The 21,348-nt window shown below is 41.7% G+C and overlaps 1 protein-coding gene across 1 annotated transcript in view; it reads right to left on the bottom strand.

Moving 5' to 3' along the window:
• GRIN3A (glutamate ionotropic receptor NMDA type subunit 3A) overlaps positions 1-21,348 on the bottom strand; it is a 67,821-nt gene that overhangs the window by 33,359 nt on the left and 13,114 nt on the right. The window contains exons 2-3 of the mRNA XM_066569886.1: positions 8,965-9,569; positions 2,171-3,218 (exon numbers count right to left, since the gene is read on the bottom strand). Of these exons, the coding sequence (XP_066425983.1) occupies positions 2,171-3,218; positions 8,965-9,569 (1,653 nt within the window). The remainder of the gene's footprint in view (positions 1-2,170; positions 3,219-8,964; positions 9,570-21,348) is intronic.

The following is a 21,348-nucleotide window of genomic DNA, read 5'->3' as shown; positions in this document are numbered from 1 at the left end:
AACCAACTAAAGTGGTGCCTGTAAATGTGTGACTGCTGTGGCCCAAATATTTCCTAAACCTAAGCTTTAACTCTTAGAGAGAACTTTGAATAGCCATAGCTCAGGCTCTTGTGTGAACAAGGTTAAACCAGTGCACTTTCTATTACAACTACTCTTTCAGACTAAGACTTTGGAGGCAAATGCATGAATGACACACACAAAACTACTCTGCAGCTCATGCAATGGCAGGCAATCTTCTTTCCTAAAATCTGTGTAGTCTTATTCCTATGATGGGAGCTGGTAACTACTCAGAGGCTTAGATTCATTCCATAAAGCAGGGAAATGCTTTTCTAGGAAAGGCTAGTAATCCCACTGAGGTAATGGAATCACTGAGGCTACTAACCAGGAGTCATCAGTGTTTCTGTTCTGGACTAAGATCTGTGTCTGCAGCACCTGACATGCTTCAATGTTCTGCACTAAGCTTCAACAGCACAGATTTAGAATAATTTAATTTTCCTTGGGGCTGCAAGAATTTTCCAACACCTGTTTTAAAAACATTGCATGTGGTCACAGGAGTGATGCTGAAAAATAGGATGTAATCTGATGCAATTTGATGGATGAGGAGATGCCCATGCAAAGGTAGAAGACTAAACTAATTTTTCAAACTAATGTTGTGGCTTCACACAATGGTGTAACAGAGATATCCCTGGAGCTGGGGAAATTCAGCTGAAACCTCTCATCTGCTTCTTCAGAATGCTTTGAGTAAATCATATATAATGGACTTCTATGGCTTGTATTGATCAAGATATTAATGCAATATTTATGATATTTTTTGTTGGGAGGGGAATGGAAGATTATTAGAAGCAATTTGCTTTAAGCCATAAATCAATTTTGGAGCACATTGGGTGAGCCACAAAACTGTTGTTCTTTGTTTATAACATTTTTTGGTAGAAACCATCTTATTAACACTGCAGGGAGTGAGTCAGGCACTGCTCTTGCACAGTTAAAACTGTCTGGTCATCAGCCTGACTGTGAGGTTTCACTAATGGAACAGATGGAGCCTGGCCTTTGTTGTCTGGAGGGGCATATGTACCATTTATCCACTCAGTTTACAAAAGCAAGATGTATGCCCTGTTCTTGTGTTATTAAAGTTACTTTTTTATAGTGGAACAATCTAACAGTTCAGTCCCTTGAGACAAACACATGGTGGATGGTTTCTGTACCAGCAGTTAGGTCACGAGTACAAAACTGGGTAATACAATCACACCTTCACTGCAGAAAGTGCCACATGAGCAAGGGAAATCTGCTGCTGCCATTGTGTCCCTTGGAGTGGCTGCTGGGTGCAGAGGATGCTCTGGTGTCACCTGCAGCCATTCATTCTCTCTAAAAGCCATTCTGCCCCTTGCTTTCCTGATCACTACTTAGTGACAAATAAATTAGGCGTAGTCTTAGAAAAGGACTGGACTAAAATTCCAACTGAAGCCCTCTTGGGAAGGGGGAGAGAGCAGGTGGAGGAAGTTCTGGAAAGTCTGAGTTCTTTGCAGATGGGTTGTCTACAACATGCTCATCTCCTCCCATGATGGCTCCCCAGCAGAAACTGCACTGCAAATCAAATGCCTGACTACTTATAAAGTGAATTCTTCTGTTTTGAAGCATAAGGCAGGATTTTTCAAAATATTTCAGTTCTGCTATGTTTCATTTAGCATTCATGGGGAATTTTGCCAGCACTGCCTTTGCCAGCAGCATTATGACCAGTGAAATACTTGAAAAATCCTACCTAGAGAGGATCAGTGGTTTCGTCTCGTTCTGTGAAGTTGTTTTGTTTGAGTAGATTTCAGGATGGTCTGGGTCATCCAACTGATTTAAACAAGTCCCATCAAAGGGAACTTGGAACTGAACTCAAATCCTTAATCTTCAGGTAGAACCAACTATTCTTTGCAGTGGACAGTATCAGAATACTTCATCTTTCTCCTCACCTTCAATCTTTTAAATCCTTCCCCCTACACTCTTATGGGTGTTTAAAGGTCCTATCTCACTGAACTTTCCTCCTGAAATGCCACCAGGTTGTAAGTAATTGCAACCACAGTTTTCCACAAAGATTACTTTCTGATTTTGTTAGAAACCATAAATTATGCAGCAGTGAATTTTGAATGAAGAAAAGGCTGAGTTAATAACAACAGACATGCTTTACCTTTGGGTCATGTATTCCAGAAAGTTCTTCATAGATCTTCTCTCCCACCATGACAGCAGCTAGGTTGGCTGTGTATGTCGACAGGCAAAACAAGCAGAAAATAGCCCAGAGATTCATTAAAAACCTTCCAGTCCAGCACTTTGGGGGTTTGATGGCAGCTGTTCTTCCAAACAGGATTGCGTAGCAGACATTGAGGGCAGAGGAGAAGGAGAACACTTTGTTCCTGTTCCTTCCCCTAGGGGTCATTCCAAAAGGACTTTTCCACTCATACAAGGTGAGGAATACAGCTGTGATGTGAAGAGCAACAAATATCCCCAGCCACATAGTCCAGTGAAGTGGCCACATAAAGGCTCCAATAGGAGCTGCAGTGTCTTTGGTCCTCACCAAAATCCCCAAGCTGGTTGAAAAGAAAGGGCTGGTGAAATCAATCACTTGGCTTCGGGCAGTGTTGATGCTGAATGATGTCACTGCCATGTGAGCTGTACCAGCAAGAAGGTCTCCCACCAGCCCAGTCCAGTGGCCATTCTTCCAGGCACCGTATTTTCCATCCCCAACAATGTACAAGTCAAAATCAAAATTCATATCCTCAGCCAGCTTCTCCAGCAGGTCAATGCAGTAGCCATAGCAGCACTTCTTCAGCTCATTGGGCACGGTGTCATTGCCCCCTTGGAGGGTTTCAAACAGGTTGTCCAGCACACCTGAATCATTGGTCAGTGGGTCCAGGCACAGCTGCCCTGCTGGGCAAAGACCTTCATCATCTACATCCCTTGTGAAGACAAAGGGATGCTCAATCAGAGTCACCACCCTCAGGTGCAGCCGGGTGGGGTGTTGCATGTGACTTTTGTGTCTCTGTGCCTGTTCTGGCCATATCCCATAGTCCATGATGATCTTCCCTTCTTGCCAGCTCCCCAGGCGTGTCCACATTGGATTTCCAACGGGGTCATGCTGCAGATTCCAGATGAAGAAATTATTTTCTGAGCTGACAATGGATGAGCCCTTTACCTTAATGTGGCCACTGAGACCATCAAAAGTTGTGTTGGCTAAAAACCTGTTGGAGAGAGAAAGCAAAGGAGTCAGAAGCAGACAGGTGAATCATGAATTTGTGTTGAAGAGAGTAGATGGGGATGTTGCTGAACACCTGGACCATTAAAAGAACATAGATCCTATGGTACAATCAACCAGCCACATAATTTATGACTAAATTATATAGGGCTCCCCTACTATCTAATGCAAATGAAAACTCCTCAGGAAAGATGCATTTTTTTATTTACTAGAAAAAATGAGTAGAAGAACAGTAATTTTTTCAGCTACCTTTGCCTCACAAACTGATGAAATACAGGTTAGTTCTAAGCTGAACTCACCAGATCTGCTGTCACTTTCCTAGATAAAAATATATATGAAAATGGAAGAGTGGAAATTATGTATGAAATGTCCTTCCAAGAAAAATGCTATAATCTCAGTAAGATCTAGCTTACATAAGAGGGGCTACTGAAGTGCTGTCAACAGCTTTCAAGCACTCTCAAGTGAACCAATCTGGATTCAAAAATGCAAATTTGGCATTGGTAAATCACTGTTAGACACTTCAGAATAAAGTAAAGGAAGAAAGTGAAAGATGGTTGCTCTAGGACAGTCAGTTTGAATTCTTACCAAAAAAAAACCTGAAAAAGCAGTTTTTAAAAAAAATGTGCAAAAGTAATGTTCTTAAATGTGCAGTGCAGTGCTGCCATTGAAGCCGAACTCATGAAGTGCGCCAACTTTGCACTGCACATTTTGCATTGAAAATCTGGGGCTTTTACTATTCCAGATACTGACAATTAAGTTGTATTTCCTTTGTATTGGAAGGCAGTGTTTCCTAGTAGCTGTCCTTCGTGCCTGTTGAATTCAGCTTCTGGCAAGCCACCATCAAAGAGGCTAAAAACGACATGGATTAAAGAGCTGGGAACTCAGTAGGAATTAAGTGTTTGAAGCAGAAAATCCTTTTCAGTGTGAGCACCATGACTAGCTGAACTGCATGCTGCTAACAGCAGAGCTGCTATGCATTTGGCAGGGGCTGCACAAGCCTTAAAACACTGGTTCCATTAAAACAACCGAGTTAAATTGTTGCTAATATGGTGCAAAGCAAGTCGTGTGCATTTTTTTTCAGTAAGAGGCATTCAGAAGACTGACTACTCAGCTGTCGTAGCAGAATATAGCACTTCACATTAATCCTGAGAATTGGATGAAAGTAAGTGTTGGGAGAAGTATAAAGGCTGTCATTCCAGCCTCAATAAGGAAGACATAAACTTTTAAGTAGAGTTAACTGTTTATCAATAGTTACAGAGGAAAAAAATAACCTTCAATTGATTTGAAAACAATAAATCAGTTGCAAGTGTGTGTACATCCATGCTTCTGTCCAGTCTCTACACTTTGTTTTGATGACTTTTGATGATTTTTGATGGGGTTTCAGCAGTTAAAACTCTGCACTGTTTAAGTTTCAAGGTCATACAAATTTTAGTCCTTTGGAAAGGCAAATTTATGAAAGTTAATGTTTTAGTCTTGAGTGTGGTTGTGTCTGTGATAGCCTTCTCTAAGGCAGCTTCACAGTTCCTGCTCAGTCTCCTTTGAGTAGGTTGACTTTGGAGAAAGATGACACAGACAATACTCTCAAAAGCAGATGATCTGTACGTGTGCTAGCTTGGGTCTGGAAATCACACCTCAAAACACAGACAGGCGTTTATAAATTTAAACATATATAAACTATAAATGCAGTTTTCATGTTTTAAATCCTTTACCATTTAGTCCAGTGTTAAAGGACACCATAGCTCCTGTAATCAGTGGTATCTGCCACTGTTTGCCCACTCCTTCCCTCCTAATCCATGCTTCCTGCCTGATAGTGTAACTCCCTCTTTGTGTATGTAAACACTATCAAGACAAAGTTTATGGGAGCAGGCAATCTTTAGCTCTAAAGGAAGGTTTATGCGCCCATAAACTTGTTTGGGTTTTATCTCTCTCTTACTTTTATCTCCCTCAGTCTCTGTAAAAAATTGTGCAACTTCTTTACAAGCCTTGCTGGGCATACAGGCAGAAGCCATTACTGTGACAGTAACAGTAAAACCATTCCATGTGTTTAGATGGACCTGCATGAAAATGTTTTTAGGAGATGTGCACAAAAAACGTAGCAGTTCACAAAAATGTCAACACCAGAGGGACACAAGTCCTCAGGTGGAATAAGCTTGCAAAGTTCTCATGAATTTGGCCCCATGTTGCTAATACAGCATGACCTGGGCATGAGAATACTGCAAAGCAGGTGCTTTGGGAGTGACTGAAGCCATGGAACAATTCATTACATTAATTTTCTGAAGGTGGAAGGAGACCACTGGAATTAATGCATGCTGTTCCCTGACTTGTACAGTAGAAGTGAGCATCCTCAGGAGGGCAGAACGAGCCCTCTGAACCCGTCCTGTGGTTCTGTTAGGAGCGGGTACCTGAGAGAGATTTAGCAGCATTTCCATGTACAACTTCACCACCTCATGGAATGGGTAGCTTATCTTTGCAGCTGATTTGCATGTTCTGTATTTTTTCATAGAGACAGAACATGAATCAAAATTAATGATGGGAACCATGCTGGAGAAGCATTTTAACAGCATTTTGTTTTATATGCAAGCAGCTGCGGCTGCTGAGCATTTGCATGCACTGTGAGCAGCACCAGTGAAACTCATGCCAGCAACTTCAAGTGAAAACTCCTTTACTCAATAACTTTAGGAAACAGATAAGAGGCTCTGACTACACTTCTTAAGCTAGAAATCTCCAATGTGAATCTTTGGGAATTACAAGTGTTGGGTACTGCACAGACACGCTGGCAGTATCTGAGCAGCGCTGTTTCAGAAGGGCTACTGACAGATCTGTATGGAAAGACAGCCTGCACAAATTTCAGAAGGTGAAGGGCCAAATCCTCAAGTCTGACAGCTGAATGAATTTTCTTGATGCTGTGTCAATATATGGGAGCTGACGTTCACACTGACAGTCTATGATAACTGCATCAAAGCTTTATCAGAGTCACTTCAGTTTGAACAATGAGTCCAAAGTGTGTCATTTGCTCATTTCAGCTTTGTTTCTCATGTGCTTTGTTACAAGAACCGCTCCTTAGACCTTTAGCAGCACTACCACTCTCCAGTAGCAGTATCTTTGTTGTATATTTAAGAATGATTTAATGAAATTATTTTCTCTCAATCTTGATGTTTGGGTCATGATTTAATGAAATAATTTTCTCTCAGTCTTGATGGTTGGGTCATTCCACCTCTCTTTTTGGGAAGCTTACTGGAGGCAAGAACCAGAACTGGCATGGAAAAAGAGGAGGTTCTGGGGCGAACTTTTAGTAGCCTTGCAGTCCCTAAAGGGACTGTAACAGAGCCGGAGAGATCTCTTACTGATAGAACAAGAGGAAATGGCTACAAACTGCCAGAGGGAACGGTTAGATGGGATACTGGGAATAAGTTTTTCCCTGTGAGGGTGGGGAGGCCCTGGCACTGGTTGCCCAAAGCAACTGTGGCTGCCCCATCCTTGGAAGAGCTCAAGGCCAGGTTGGACAAGGCTGGCAGCAACCTGTGATATTGGAAGGTGTCCCTCCCCATAGGAGGGGGTGGAATGATGTGATGTTTAAGGTCCCTTCCAACCCAAACCATTCTGTGATTTTATGGACCTATGAAATAGCAGGTTGATAAAATTACCCAAGAAGCTGAGTTAAAGCTGTAAGACTAATTAAAGCTATAAGACAAGATGGGGCTTTGAAATTTTAATGCCTTGTTCCATCAACAAGGATGCTCCTGTGAGCAGGCAAGAATAGATGAAGGAATCAATCTCATTGTAAGAGGAATAATGGACAGTGACTTACAACAGTAAAATCTTCAGGGGGTTGTACATCTATACCCCTATCCATGCAGATACAAGTATGCTTTGCCATGCACTAGCTCATTATTCTGGTCCTGGGTTCACTTAAATATCTGCACAGCCAAGGTATGAGATCATTCCTGGCAGAAGAAGCTCTGGCTGTGCCAGAGAGTGGGGCTGCTGTTCATCCACCCTTTGCAGAGAGGTGAGGTGAAGGCATTGCTTCTCCCTTATCCCCTTCTCCATCCCCATGCACAGCACCTCCAGGCTTCCCACCAAGACATACGGGTTCATTCAGACAGGAAAATGCACTCATTACTAAAAAGCAGTTAAGCACCAGACAAAATATTCATCTTTGGGGGCTAAAAATGCCTAAGAACCCTGGTGAGATGCCAGGTTGGTCACAGTGAAGCCACTCATCAGCATGCCACACCTGAGAAATTAATGGCAGCACTCAGAGTTAATAGTTGTGCTGCTGACGCAAACACAGTTCTGGCCGTCAGTACCTGTCTCGCTCAAACTCTGCAAAAACAGCTGCACTGATTTAGCACAAGGGTTTCTCTAACCTGTTATTTTCTCTTTAATAGGGTTCACAAGCAAATGTATAGGGGAAAAAATTCTTTCTTTCACTTCCACAATACCTTTACCAATTTGAAGGGAAAAGAAATTTCACAGATGTGAAATTGCATATTGTCTCCCAAAATATAACAAAAGCTAATGGTTCTCTATAGAGAGTATCCATGATGAATTATTTTTCATGAATACATTTGTTTTATTTTTGTTTTCCTTTTTTTAAATCTCTTCTTCAAACCTCAAAAAGCCTATTCATAAAGCTGCTGTCCTCTTGTTACTCTAAGAAGTCTCCTGCTTTTACTTTTCAGTTAAAATATCCAGAATAATGTGGCAAAATAAACATCACAAGTCACTGGGTTATTGTGAGTCGGTCCAGTGTTTATTTCCCAAGCCCTCTTCCATTCTTTGGAAACAGGGAGTTTTTGACTCTGAATGGACAAGTGGACTAAGGAAATGTTGGGGTCTCAAATGGTTATGTTTTGAGCAGAGATGTTAATAATGTATTCATTATTGTGCAGACATATCCAAAAGAAATTATGTTTCTCAAAAAAAGCCTCAAGAACTTTTATCCTAACTCTGTCCAACAAAATCTTTAAATTGAAAATCAGATGTAATGGGGGGAAAACATGCAACAGTTGCTGGATGTAGATTAAGTGATGAATTAATGTAGTTACCCAAGATACTTTTGCTTGTTTTCAAAAAGATGCAAGTTTTCCACTCATATGTTAAAAATTGAATATTTCTAAACAGGAACACACGTAGTAGTTTTGGGAATAGCTTCTTCATAGTGTCATGTAGCAGAGACAGCACTTTGTACTTTTGAGTGCTCTCACCAGAATAAACCCTCTGAGGAGACGAAGGTGCATCTTTTTCCTCTCTTTTCCATGGAAGCATATTCTCAAGGGCTACTACACATCTTTATATTGTCCGAGGGCTTAGACAGTGCAAATATTCTGTGTTTTGTACACTCAAAATCTCAGAGAATTTGACAGTAGCCCGCCTTATAAAAATAAATATAAATACAAGATTTACTGACCCATTTACTGACCCATTTACAGACCCAGTCTGTAACCTAGCCTATGCTTACTATGTGATCTCTACTTCTGTGGAACATTGTCTTCTTCTACCAGAATCTCTAAATTTTGGCTTCTCTCCCACTGTGGCAAAGTTAAAATTTCATTATCTGCCCAGAAGTAAAGAAGCGGGAGAAAATACTGAAACAAACATGTTTGTGAGGGAGGGTAAGCAGCATGATAGCTAACCCACAGAGAATGGTGGGAGGGAGGGAGAAGAAAATTATTTTCTTGCAATACAGCAAATATTACCTAAGGGGGAAAAAAAAAGGAAAAACTTACTTTGACAAATACTGGCCTGAAGTGATATTCCTCTCTTCTGTGTCCATGCAGTTCATTGTACTTGGAATGAGAGCCAGCTCAGGCTGGATCATGGTGGCTGCTGCCACAGCCCTGGCCACCAGCTCCATGGCATCCTGCACGTAGTGCTCGAAGACCGACTGAGTTGTCTTGCCGTGAGCGATGAGACCAAGGGGCAAACCTTCTGTCCTCAGCTCTTCCACGTTCTGTGAATCCCCAATAATCCAGTGCAGCTCTGGAGGCATCACACCAAACTGCGTGGTTATCTCAAAAATCCTCCGTGTTTTCTCCATGTCACACCCAAACATCACCATGGTCGATGTTGTGTCTTTGATGCTCTCCAGGTAAAACTGCAAGTAGTTCAGAAGGTCACTGGTTGAAGTGAGGTTTGCTGTGATGTTTATAATGGACCCCAGGTGGAACTTGGAGCTCTGTTGTGTGAGGAAGAGAAAATCTGTGATGTTCCACTCCTCCTGGCACAGCATCAGGCTGAAATTGTACCAGTTGTTCATTGCGAGGATCGAGAAAGTGACATCAGCATCAGAACTCAGTGAGTTTTCTAAGCTCATCTGCAGGTGAAGGGGGTTCTGTGGTTATAAAAATGAAAGACAATGATCAGAAATGTACTGGACACAAGCTAATGAGTCTGGTTAATTTTTATAGACTCCTTTAGTTCAAAGTAACCACCTGCCAATCAACAGAACTGTGTGAGCAACAGGAAAATTTACACCCACCCAGCCTAAATGGACTGTGATTCATGGGCTTCCTCTGCTAGTTTGACTCAACTGCAGCAGTTATTAATGAGCCTGTTTCTGAGAATATGTTCTTCTTTCTACCCACTTGTCCTTTTGGATTTCAAAGCATTCTCAAGCAAAGATTTCCCTGCACCCCTAACAGGGATATGAAAAGGTATTTCCTTACTGCTCAAGTTCAGCCCATTTACTGACCCATTTACAAATGGATGCTGAAAGGTTCATTGGTAAATAGTAAAAAAAAAAAAAAAAGAAAACCCCTCGGTTGTTTTTATTATAGCTCTTTTTTGTGTGCATGTGTAGTGGGGGGATTTTTTACAGACACATGAGTAACCTAATAAAATGGATCACAGTCTACCACCAAGGCACATAACGAACTGCCAACAAGACAGGAGAAGTTACTCAATGCACAAGAGGCTAAGATATGCAGACTCTGATTTCTGAGCTGGAAAACATTTGATAAATAAGCATTTCATACTCATTTCTTTCCATGTCATTGATGCTATTATAGAACTAGACCCATTATGTTTCCCAACACCACTGCCCTTGGCTTTATCCTTTCCAGAAAAGGAAGGAGGATTTGAGGCTAATTCCTCTGTTCTCTTAAGGTGAGTAGTTATTATTTGATCATTCTTTTCCCTTACTCTCATTCATCTCCTTTCCCTGGTCTTAAAAATATTTTTTTATTTAAAGTTTTAATAAGAAAGAAAAAAAGTTAAATAATTCAAGCAATTTCTGGCATTTGCTATGAAAAAATTCTCTGCCCTACAAAAGTGTTTCTACCAGGCTTTCAGCTAGCATATTATATATTACTCCAACTTTTGCTTTTCAGTTGAGAACTTGACAATCTTCCCTGTAGCTTTCCTAAAGAAGTTGTATCACTTTACACTGGCATTCAATTCCAGCCATGAGACTGTCCAAAAAATGTCATGTCTGTTCCAGTGCACCTTCTGGTCTGTGAGATCTTTTTTGTGACTTTATGTCAGCATCTGTCTGTTTTCATGTCCACTCAAATTGTATATTACCCTACACAGGTACCCGGATTTTATCTTTTTATCCATTATGTTAATAAACACTTTAGGTCTGTTCATCCTTCTCTTATGTCCTCTGTAGTTAATATGTATTATGTGAGGAACCAAACCTTTTCAAAGTCGATAAAAAATGTCATTTTGGTTTTAAAAGTACTTTACTGATAATAACAGGCTTCAGTGTGTATGGATCTTAGAAATGTCATTCTGAATTCAGAATAATACGATAATGAGTCAATTTACACTAGTTTTATTAAATAAAACCCTGGGCACTCCAACACAGATGTAAGGGGTGAAATCACAAAAAAAAAACCCCAAACCCTGAAGACCTATGTACTGGCTATAAGCAGCAAGCCCTCATTTTGTTAATTTGCAGCTACATGAACTCATCATCTGTTTTCCAGATAGTTTAAATTCAGAGCTTGATAAAAAGAATGCTGTAATTGAAGATGTTCTCAGTTCTTTTTGTTATCTCTTGGGTTTGGTACCTGTGGCCCTTTTTTTTTTTTTTTTACCAAGATTTAATTAGCAAGAAAAGCTAATTAAACAGAACACTGTCCACAATCAATGCACATCATGTACTGCCAGCAAGACACAAGAGGGATGATTCTTTGATAAAGGACAAGTTACTCAATGCACAAGGAGCTCACCTGTGCAGAATTTCTGAGTTCTGAGTTGGAAAGCATTGCCTACTAATTAAAACACATGATAAGTTTAGGAGGGAAATAAAGCACTGTGCATAGAGGGTTTGGGAAGCTGGCTTGAATAAACTAGTCCCTGCAAACTGAATCACAACAAACTTTTTTTCTGAGATTATGAGATATTCGGGTAAATTTACTCCAGTCAGTCTCTCCCTGTAAATAGATGGGAGTAGAAAGGATTTGCCTTGTCCTCTTTGTCCAAAATTAGGGAGAAGTAGAAATATTTTGTACACAATGATTCACCTCCCATCAGCCAAACTCTGCAAGCTTTAGTTAATTCGAGTGTCAATGCCAGTGAGAAGAAATGCTTTTCAATATACACAGAACACCCTCTGTGCACATACAAAGGACAGCACACAATCTGACCATTCCTCTACAGGGAGCAGCAAACACCTTCAGTATTTCAGAAGGATAACATCTCAAGCACAGTACTATGGCTGTTATGGGATGGGCTCAGGGATCAATCAAAGAAATCTACCAGATGCAGAAAAACGACCAGAGAATGACAGATGTTTGTAGTAACAGCTGTGTCCATACTGCTGCATCAAACAGCCCAGAAAACAAAAAACAAACGGGAGTTTTTGTACAGCTTACCCTGTCCTGGGTCTGGTTTTGGCACCTCTCAGACCCAGCACATTTGGGGAGTAAGAGTATCCAGAATATCCCAGTAGGGATAAGACTGTGTGAGCGAGCACTTTCTCTCCACCTCACCCTGCAGAAGATCTCTACGTCCTGATGCCAAAACCAGCACACATGTGCAGTTTCACAAATGCAAGACTGCTTCTGCTCCTCTACAGAACCATTCTTCCTATATTAGAACACTCTGAACTGATGAAAACCCACACCCAAAGATCACTGAGCATTACCCTGCCCCCCCCCCCGCCCAAGCACACACAGTCCAGAGAAGGTGCAACTCTGCCTCAGGGTCAGAAAAATGGAAGCAATTTTACTCGGCAATGCAGGTGAAGGCAGTTTCCACCTGACTGGGAGTTCTCAGGTTCTTGAAGGGCTGGACTCCTACAGAACCACACCCAAGGCATTAGTCCTCCGGAGCTCCAGCACTGTGATCCCAGTCCTATGTGCAGCACACCCAGATGTGTCAGCACGGCCCAAAAGCCCATTCCCATGCTGAGACACTCCTCCTCCCTGAACAGAGGAATTATTTGGGATAACCTGGCTTGGACTAAGCCTGCGTGTAGAAGGGCTCCTCGGAGTGAGACCATCTGTGCTTCAGCCATCACCTTCAGGAGCCCACATATGCATTGGCAAAAGCACTTATCATCACTGTGATTTATTAGCTGCTAAATTCCCTGCTAGGATGCTTGAAAGATAAACATTCAGCTCTGGAAAAGCAGCAGAGTCTCTCTTCTCTACTACAAGTATTGGACTGCAAACCTGTCTTCAGAATTTTTCTGATAAAATAGTGTACATAAAATTTAGTCACCAGGCATTACTTCTGCTAAGGTTTCAGCTCATTGTCTCTGCATACCATGAGAACATCCCTGTAGGTGTTGGGGAGGAAGAGTAATCAATGTTTCCTTTGTACTGGGACTGAGGGAAGGGAATGCTTTTTTTGAGATGTTTGGATTTTAAGCCTTCCTAATTATATTTTGAAAGGTTTATTTGCAATTTGTATGGAGGTTGCAGTTGAAGAAAAATACACAGAAGCCACATTTCAGTAGAGAGCCTTTGATATTATAGTGTTCTTAATGCTTTTACATATCTCTTGTTGATTTGTCTCTCTTCAAAGGCAACAATTACTGCTTTTTAATGAAGAACTTCTACAAATTATTTATTAAATCATTCAGTGGTAATTGCTGAGACAGTGTAATTTCACAGAGAAGGTTCCTGACAACTGAAATGATAATTTAGATGTATACAACTTCATGGTAATAACAGAACAGAGATTTATGAGATTTCATCTGTGTATTGAATTCTCCTCCACCCTTATTAAAGTTCTCAGGCAAACTCCTTCTTTACTTCCCTTTGAAATTAGCAGAGTTTGACTACTTCTGTTTAAATGACAATTAAAACTCACATGGAAATTCAGTTTAAATGTCTTTGACTTTAAGCTGCCATTGAAGACTAGTGATCTACACCAGTTTTTCTTCAAACTACACAATTCAACCTTATTTGAATAATGCTAATTGCTATCTGTTTTTAGTAATGTGTTTACGCAGCGCGATTAGCAGAAACATCTTCTATGGCCATGAGTGCTTAATTTTTTATTTGATGTCACTAACTCCTGTTTTATAAACCAGCCACGGCCACCTGACTTCACTGTTTACTCGGCAAAGAACAGGCCTCGAATCCTTAATTTCTGACTAACTGCCTTTGGATCAGATGCTGACAGTCTTTCCACTGCCTTTCAGTGGGCTCTAGACCAAGCCATTCATGGAACATTAAGCTGTACACGGTCTGATGAGTCTCTTCTCCTGCCCATCAGCAGAGACTGCAACTACTGATTTGCTTTTTGTATCCCAACCAGAGCAGTTTTTACAGGTTTTTCGCATTGCCTGAGACACCTGAAGAGAGCAGGTTCATTTAGCAGCTGAAACACGGTTTGCATTTCATTAATGCAGCAATTTCCAGGCCTCCATTTCATCTGTCTGCAGACCCATCCTTGTAAATCTTGTGAGCACAAGCGCCTGGAGCTGGGCTGACTTGCACCCTGAAGGATCTGGTCATTTATCGCTTCAACCGAATTTGTAATGCTAATTAGGCATAGTCACGGTGACATTTTATTTGACATTATAATAGCTTCATTAGCAGAGTTAAAAGCGTAGATGTGAACATTGTTTTGCTAACTTTGTTTACTTTTGTGTAAAAGTAAACTACACAAAGAAAATATTATTCCCCTCTGACTCTTGGGGAAAAGGCAGTGATTACATATATATATATATACATTTTTAATAAGAAACACAGAAGAGAAAACAGGCTATATAATCAGATCAGAGAAAGTTCCACTGAAGGAAAAAACCCTCCTGGCTTGCAGTGCCACTGTGGGGACTCACAGCTCTAAAACAGAACTCAACAGCAGCTGTGAGCAAACTGATGCCACAGATTCAAAATCCAGGACTGGTTTTTTCCATGGTTGAAATTAGAAAAATTTAAGCCCAAAGCCCAATTCCTTAAAGTCTATGGGCACTTCCTCATTTCATGCTATGAGAAAAGGTGCTAGGAAATGCTATTTTATTTTTTTAATGTGTGCTGCCTCTGCTGAAATGGCAATACTTGAAGAAGGAGTTTGTGCTGACAGCTGACAGACTGTGGGAAGTTCTGCCCCCCTTCCTGACCAGCTGCAGAGGTGCCCCCTCTGCACCAGATCCCAGCCCCTGCCCAGCCCACAGGGCTGCTCCGGAGGGAAGGTGAGCTCCTGTTGCAGCAAAAACCTGCTCTGCCCTCAGACTTCTGGTTTGCTGCTTCTGCTATGCAGACTTCTGGTTCTCTGGGGAAGAAAATCCCAGACCTGCTTTGGACCAAAAACCAGTGAGATGATGTCAGAAATTCCTTTTTTCCTTCTCTTGTACATCTGTCTCCTTATACACCCTTGTTTGACCAAGACCGTAATTTCAAAAAGGGTTGGTCCCCACACTAAAGACCATTTTTTGCAGAGGGTTTAAAAGCTCTGAAAGAAAAGCTTTCTTAGACTAGCCAGAGCTATCCTGATTCCTGCAGTAAAAGAAGCCTGGCATCCATCCAGGCAATGCTTACATGCAAATCCTAAAAATGCACTGACTGTTGATTTTAAAAATCACTATACCACAGGAGTTAGCTTAATTTAAATTTTGACTTAGTTTGTTTTGAAAATTATTTCTTTTATTAGACCAGACAGACATGACTTGAGGTTGCTTTCTCTAATGCTACACAAAAATACTCCAGACTAATCTGAATATGTACAGCTCTCTCTACAAGGTCATGGAGGCAATGTAAAATATGAACTTTCAGCTGCTCTTGGAAAGTAGGGTCACTTATTTTATCTGAATAGCCACTTATAAATTATCCTAAGTAATATTACTTCAAAAACTTCAAGGTGTTCTTTGCTTCAGCAAGAAAAAAAAAATTCCAACATTCAAAGTTCAGTGAAGAACATTTCATACAGATCCCAGGGAGAGAACATTTTCCCTTCCCTAAAATTTCCCTTTATGATTTAAAAAAGGGCATGTGCAGACAGACCAGGGGGAGCTGTGCTAATTCTCCATGGCATTTCTTTAAAATGGCAGTACAATTCGGGTGGAAGTGGTGTGGGTCCATGTCTGTGGTGCTCACTCCCAGCTGCCACAGAATTGTCATCAGAGTCTAAAAAGCCCTTGCAAAAGCTGCCAGGAGCTGCTGTGTGTGGAGGTCAGAATGGACTACTGAAGTAGGTGAGGACTTGCCAGAAGGAGCTGCCCCACTACCAGTCTTCCCACATCTGTTAAGAATACAAACCACAGTGGCTGTTCCACTAAGAGCATATTTTGGGGCTTCTTCTGATTGCCACTATGGGACTGGATAGCTGTAATATGGTGTTAAGCAGAATTTAATCCTACCCTTAAGAAGAAACCGCATTCTTCTGAATCAAAGGCCTTCAGCAGACTGTTTAGGGATGTCTGAGTGCTTTTCTGTAGAGAAGCACCTCACAAGCACTGGTGCTTTGCACATCCTGACTTTCAGTCCAAATGGATCCATTTGGAAAGAGTTCTGAAGCAGGCAGTCTTGAGTTTTCCCACTTGTTATTCAGGCAATGGACAGGGGAGGGGCTTTTTCCCCCAGTTTTTTGGTTCAAGCAATTCAGCTTTTGACAGCAGCAGAGCCAAACCAGCAGCAGCAGGTTGAAGCAGATACTACTTTAACTAAAGTTCTTTGAGCTTGCTGGAATTTGTCTCCTTGCTCCTCACATCTGAGGCACGATAGAGGAAGATTCTGTTGTTGCTAAGAAATTTTGGTAACACACTAGTGCTGCTGGTTTAACTTGAAGAAACTATTTAGGCAGATACAAGGTTGCTCTGTGTGTGTGTCTGTGTGTGTGTGTGTGTGTGTGTGTGTCTGCTAATGGAAGAACTCTCCTTAGCCTTTTAGAGTCATTACCTACAACCCCAGATCAAAGATAAAGCTGTGGCCAGGCTGCAGGAATAAAATGTGAGTTGGATTATGGAGAAATAAGAGTTTGAAGACTGACGAAATAAAAACCAAACAGGGTTATATTGAAGGTCCCTAGAAGTGACATCACAAGGTAATAGCAAAAAACACCACTGCCTGCACAGAATGGCACCAGGAGGTGCCAGGGCTAAAAATCACCACTCACCAGTGGTCAGCTACTGGCCACTAGGAGACTGCAGCCTTGAGAACTGAGTAGAACAGGATTTACACAGAACAAAGGACAACTACCCAGTGTGTACCACATGCCACAAATGTGGATATAAGGTAGAACTGCAAACGAACGAGGAATGGGCAAATAAATACAGTAGGCATGCAGGCAGCATTAACAAATATACAGAAGAGACCAAAAGTGGGAGAAACTCCCAAAATCAACATAATGCTCCTGCCTTGAGAAATCCTGGAACACAGATTACTTGCCAGTCACAACCCCCAGCCCCCAAAAACACACAGGCACATGTGCTCTGTCTCTCTAAAGATCTGGGAACCTAGAGGATGATCCCAGAGATGCAGGGATTCTGGCTACAACATTTTGAACTGTGTTGTTACTGAGAATGAGCTGTGGCACTTGCATAATTCCCCTGTATCATTGAGACAAACAATATCACTTTGCTAACAGTGCTGAGACCTTGATTAGGCTAACAATGAATTCCTGGCTTTGCACATCAGAAGGGTTTCTAAAGCTCACATTAGCTGAGTGCAATATTTGCTCACATGCCTTGCTCTTGAGGACCCCTGCTAACACAGCACAAAAGCTGACAGGGAATTTGGCAACCAGGGCTGTAATTATGATGCACATTGCCAAGCACTGCTCCACACTGGGCTCCTTGGCGTGTCACCCCTGACAGGCTCCTCAGCATCAAGGGCTCTTGAAGCAGCATTCCCCCCATCTTTGCCCTGTTTCGGCAGCTTCCACCTTCCCATCAGTAAGATGGACATCCTGCAGCATATTGCTGGAAAGGGCTGCTTTTTCAGAGGCATGACAGGCTGTGAGTACTCTTTCTGTATGACTTAACTTTTTTGGTATAAGCAAAACAGTGACTGAATAAGAAGAAATTAATTCTGGAAGGAAATGGAGAATAAAAGAGAGGGTATGGAGAAGACCGCTTGATGCTGTGCTGGTAAAAGAAGTCTGGTCCCATTTTACAACAGCAGCTGCTGCCCTTTCTGAGATGTACCTGGTGTATGCACACAGCATTTAATCCAATTAGATTATATTCACCATTAACACCTGCAACAAGGAATAAAATCTGACAGAGCACCATTTTCACTCACCAGTGCAATTACAGCATGGCTTGAAAGTGTTTTCAATCCTTCCTGAGCATTTGCATTCCCCATACCCTCAGCAGCTGTGTCCCTGAGAAGAAGTTTCCTTCTTCTCTACAGTTTCCTCCTTCTTCTGCCTGTCAAAGAAATACCCATGCAGAGATCCACAGGGCACCCCTGGAATGATAGCTGAATATAGCAATATACAGCAGGGGAAATTGATGCTGACCCATGTCCCATTCCTCAGAAAGCCAGCACCAGCTCATCATTGCATCCTCTTCTGCTGGGCCTTGCTCCAGGCATGTTTCACAGGATTAATTTTAGCTACAAGGGCATTTTGTTCTATATTGATTTTTTTGTATGAAAGAAAGCTGAGAATTAAGCTTGCAAAGCCTGATCTCTTAACTCTATAAAATGAGGCCAGGGTAGATTAAGTTAGTAGTTCATCTTTCTGAGGCTAGGTATTAAAAACATGGCTCTAAGGTGAATTCTTTGGTGTACACGGCTTGGCTTAAAACCAGGATCAGAATTTAAGCACCTTCACTTGAGGTTTCTTATTTAATACACCAAGGATTTAATTAGAAAGATGGGAAATTAGGAAAAAAAAAAGAGTTAAATTGGCTCTCAGGGCACAGGATGAGGAGGGAAAAATAAAATCAAACATCTCTTTTAAAAATAAATACTGTCTCCATGTGATGGGATGCAGGCAGCTGACAAAGGGGATGGGCCACTGGAATGTGCTGTCCTGAATGGACTTGAAATGCCTCTTCCTGCTGACCTGAGGCCCGCAATGCTGGCCAGGGTCAGAGGGTGTCATCCTGCACAGGCATCCTCAGCTCACTGGGTACCTTTCACTAATCAGGCAGTGATGCTCCTTCCTCAGCAGGGGGCAAACCCAAATAAACTGGGAGCTGTGGTGTTTTAAGGTCCTCAGCTGGGGACTTACCACCTTCCAACACAAGACAGAAATCTGACCTTTCGAAAATGCACCAAAGCCTAGTGGCTTCTACCCACTGCAAATGCTTTAACCACTGCTCCCTACTTTTAATTCCCAATGCTGAATTAAAATACTGTCATTAACAAACAAACAAAAGCCTGAAAGACAAGCCAGCGTGTAGAAGTTTTGTGGCTGTGTTTTGAAATTGCTTTTTCTGAGCGTGCAAACCACAAAATCAGGCAAGATCCCATAATCAAGAGGCGCCCACCACCCACCCCCAAAGGCAGAAGCATTTGAGTTTCCAATAAAGTGTTATAGCAACGACCCACTAAAGTGTGTGACTGCACAGAGCCCGTTACCAGGCACACAGGAGAGGAGGAGGAGGAGGAGGAGGAAGAAGAGGCACCGTCTGGCTGTTGAATATAGAACCTGAGCAATCTAGTTTGAGATCCCTGCCTAATCTCAATGAGAAAACCCCGCTCTAAAGTGGGGATAACCCCCTCCACAGTGCCCCAGAGGGACACATCACCACCAGGCTTCTCACCCATCCTAAGGCTTACAGCAAGATAAATACTTCACAGCCTTTTACACAGCCACGGATCAGAGGGAAAAAGGGGAAAAAAACCAGATTAAGTAATACATCAAGCCTTTGCCAGAAGCAAAATCTAAAGCCGAAATCTCCACTTCTTTGCTGTGCTAGACACAACTGCCTTAATATATAAAAACTATGGGAAGTAACAGCCATTTGTTTTATGTGTTGTTAAATCATTTGGGTATTTGCACCATTATACTGCTCTGGTGCATCGGCGTGTCCTTCCAACATCCCACTGAAAATCCCCTCATCAGGACCCCATGTCTATGGGTATTTTGGTACTGTGATTTCCTCATTAGTTTAAAGGAGATAAGCAAGTTACTAATGGTCCACAGTATTCCAAATGAGTCCCGGATATAGCGATGAAACAAGATCTTGCCGTAGTAGGTGCCTCAGAGGACAGGAAGCGGTTTTACAGCCAGTATTATGGGAAGGTTTGGGAGAATGTGTCAAAAACCATCAGCCATCCCTGTCTCACTCTTGGATTTATAATGTGCAAGATCATCAAGTGAGCATTTACAGCTCCTACTTGTGACTCAATCTTCTGGGCTCATCTAAATGCCTGACAGGAAATACACAACACCTTCACCTCCCTGCTACACACAAATACTTGCATGACTACTGCTACCAGTTTGGTTTCTCTCTGCACCTATCATAGTCATTTGGACCAAGAATGAAGTGACTGCACAAGATTTGTAAGCAACAATGGCATATGAATCATACATATTAATCCCTCCTTTGAGTAATGTTTAGATTCAGTGGAGCAGTGGTAAGTGAGGCTTTAAGCAATGCGTCCGTCCATAAATAACTCAGCATAGTGCTCTTACCAGGCAAGGCCTTTCATGGCAGGGAAGTTCAATACACTTGTAGGAAAAAGACAGTCAGAAGAATGTGGACAAATTGTTGAGACACAATTAAATACCAATTTAACTTCTCTGTAAACAAAGTTTTTCAACCTACCTATTTATGTAAAAACTTATGTGTACTGATACCTTACATTGTTTGAGGGGAAAATTGTGGCAGGTTAACAGGGGTTGGCCTTGTTTATGAGAAAATAATGAAAGTAACAGCAACAATTTAATAGCCTGGATGTTAGGGATGGGAAGAATGCTTTGCAGCATGGAAATTATGAAAAAGGCCTACAAAATCTAGTTTTGATACTGGTTTTATCTTCTCTGTTGCAATTCCTTAAAATTTCCACTGCCTCCATTTCCTATTATGAAATAATATCTTATAATCTCCCTTAAAAATTAATGTACCTCCTCCTTAGAATTACATAGGGTTTGAAAAACCCTGTGACAGCTGAAAAGCCACTACACTCATTGCAAAGCATCAATTACCCAAGAACATTGGGCATTTAGTTAACTTATTAAGAGCTTTAGCATCTGCTTGGGCTGCACATTTCTGTGAGTCAAAAGGCTCCTAAACATTCTGAACCAAATGAATCAATAAACTCTTGTCTGTGCTTGAGACTCCTACAGACGTGCAAGATCTTTCTTCCTCATGGCTCAACTCTCCCTGCCCTGATCCATGGGATGATGCCTACGGATGCTACGCTCTCTACAAGTCAGCTTTTTGACCCTGAAGACAGCTAATAAACTGTTACAGCTGGCAAAGAGGCTCTCAGCTCTCAGAAATGAACTCTGAGAGTGTTTTGATGCACTTGGGCAGCCAGTGTTCAGGCCTGTGGGTCTTCCGGGTGTAGTTAGGGCAAACAGCATCTTTATTTGTGTCACTGAGAATCTGAGAGCATCAGATTAGTAATGCCTGTGTAGCCTGTCCTCCTCTGCACTTAAAAACTTTTAAGTTAACTTGCAAGTGACTTAGAAACTCTAAAAACACAGCAGCTGTTACTCCTCTTAAACAGCTCCTCAGTCATCAGAGCCACCATCACTCCAACAGCTTCTCCAGTCCGGTGTTACCAAGACTAATAAACACAGTCAAGTCTAAC

The sequence above is a fragment of the Molothrus aeneus genome (assembly GCF_037042795.1).
Source record: "Molothrus aeneus isolate 106 chromosome Z unlocalized genomic scaffold, BPBGC_Maene_1.0 scaffold_33, whole genome shotgun sequence".
Classification (NCBI taxonomy): Eukaryota; Metazoa; Chordata; class Aves; order Passeriformes; family Icteridae; genus Molothrus; species Molothrus aeneus.
The sequence above is the reverse complement of the archived record's forward strand: the minus strand, read 5'-3'. Positions and strand labels throughout refer to the sequence as shown.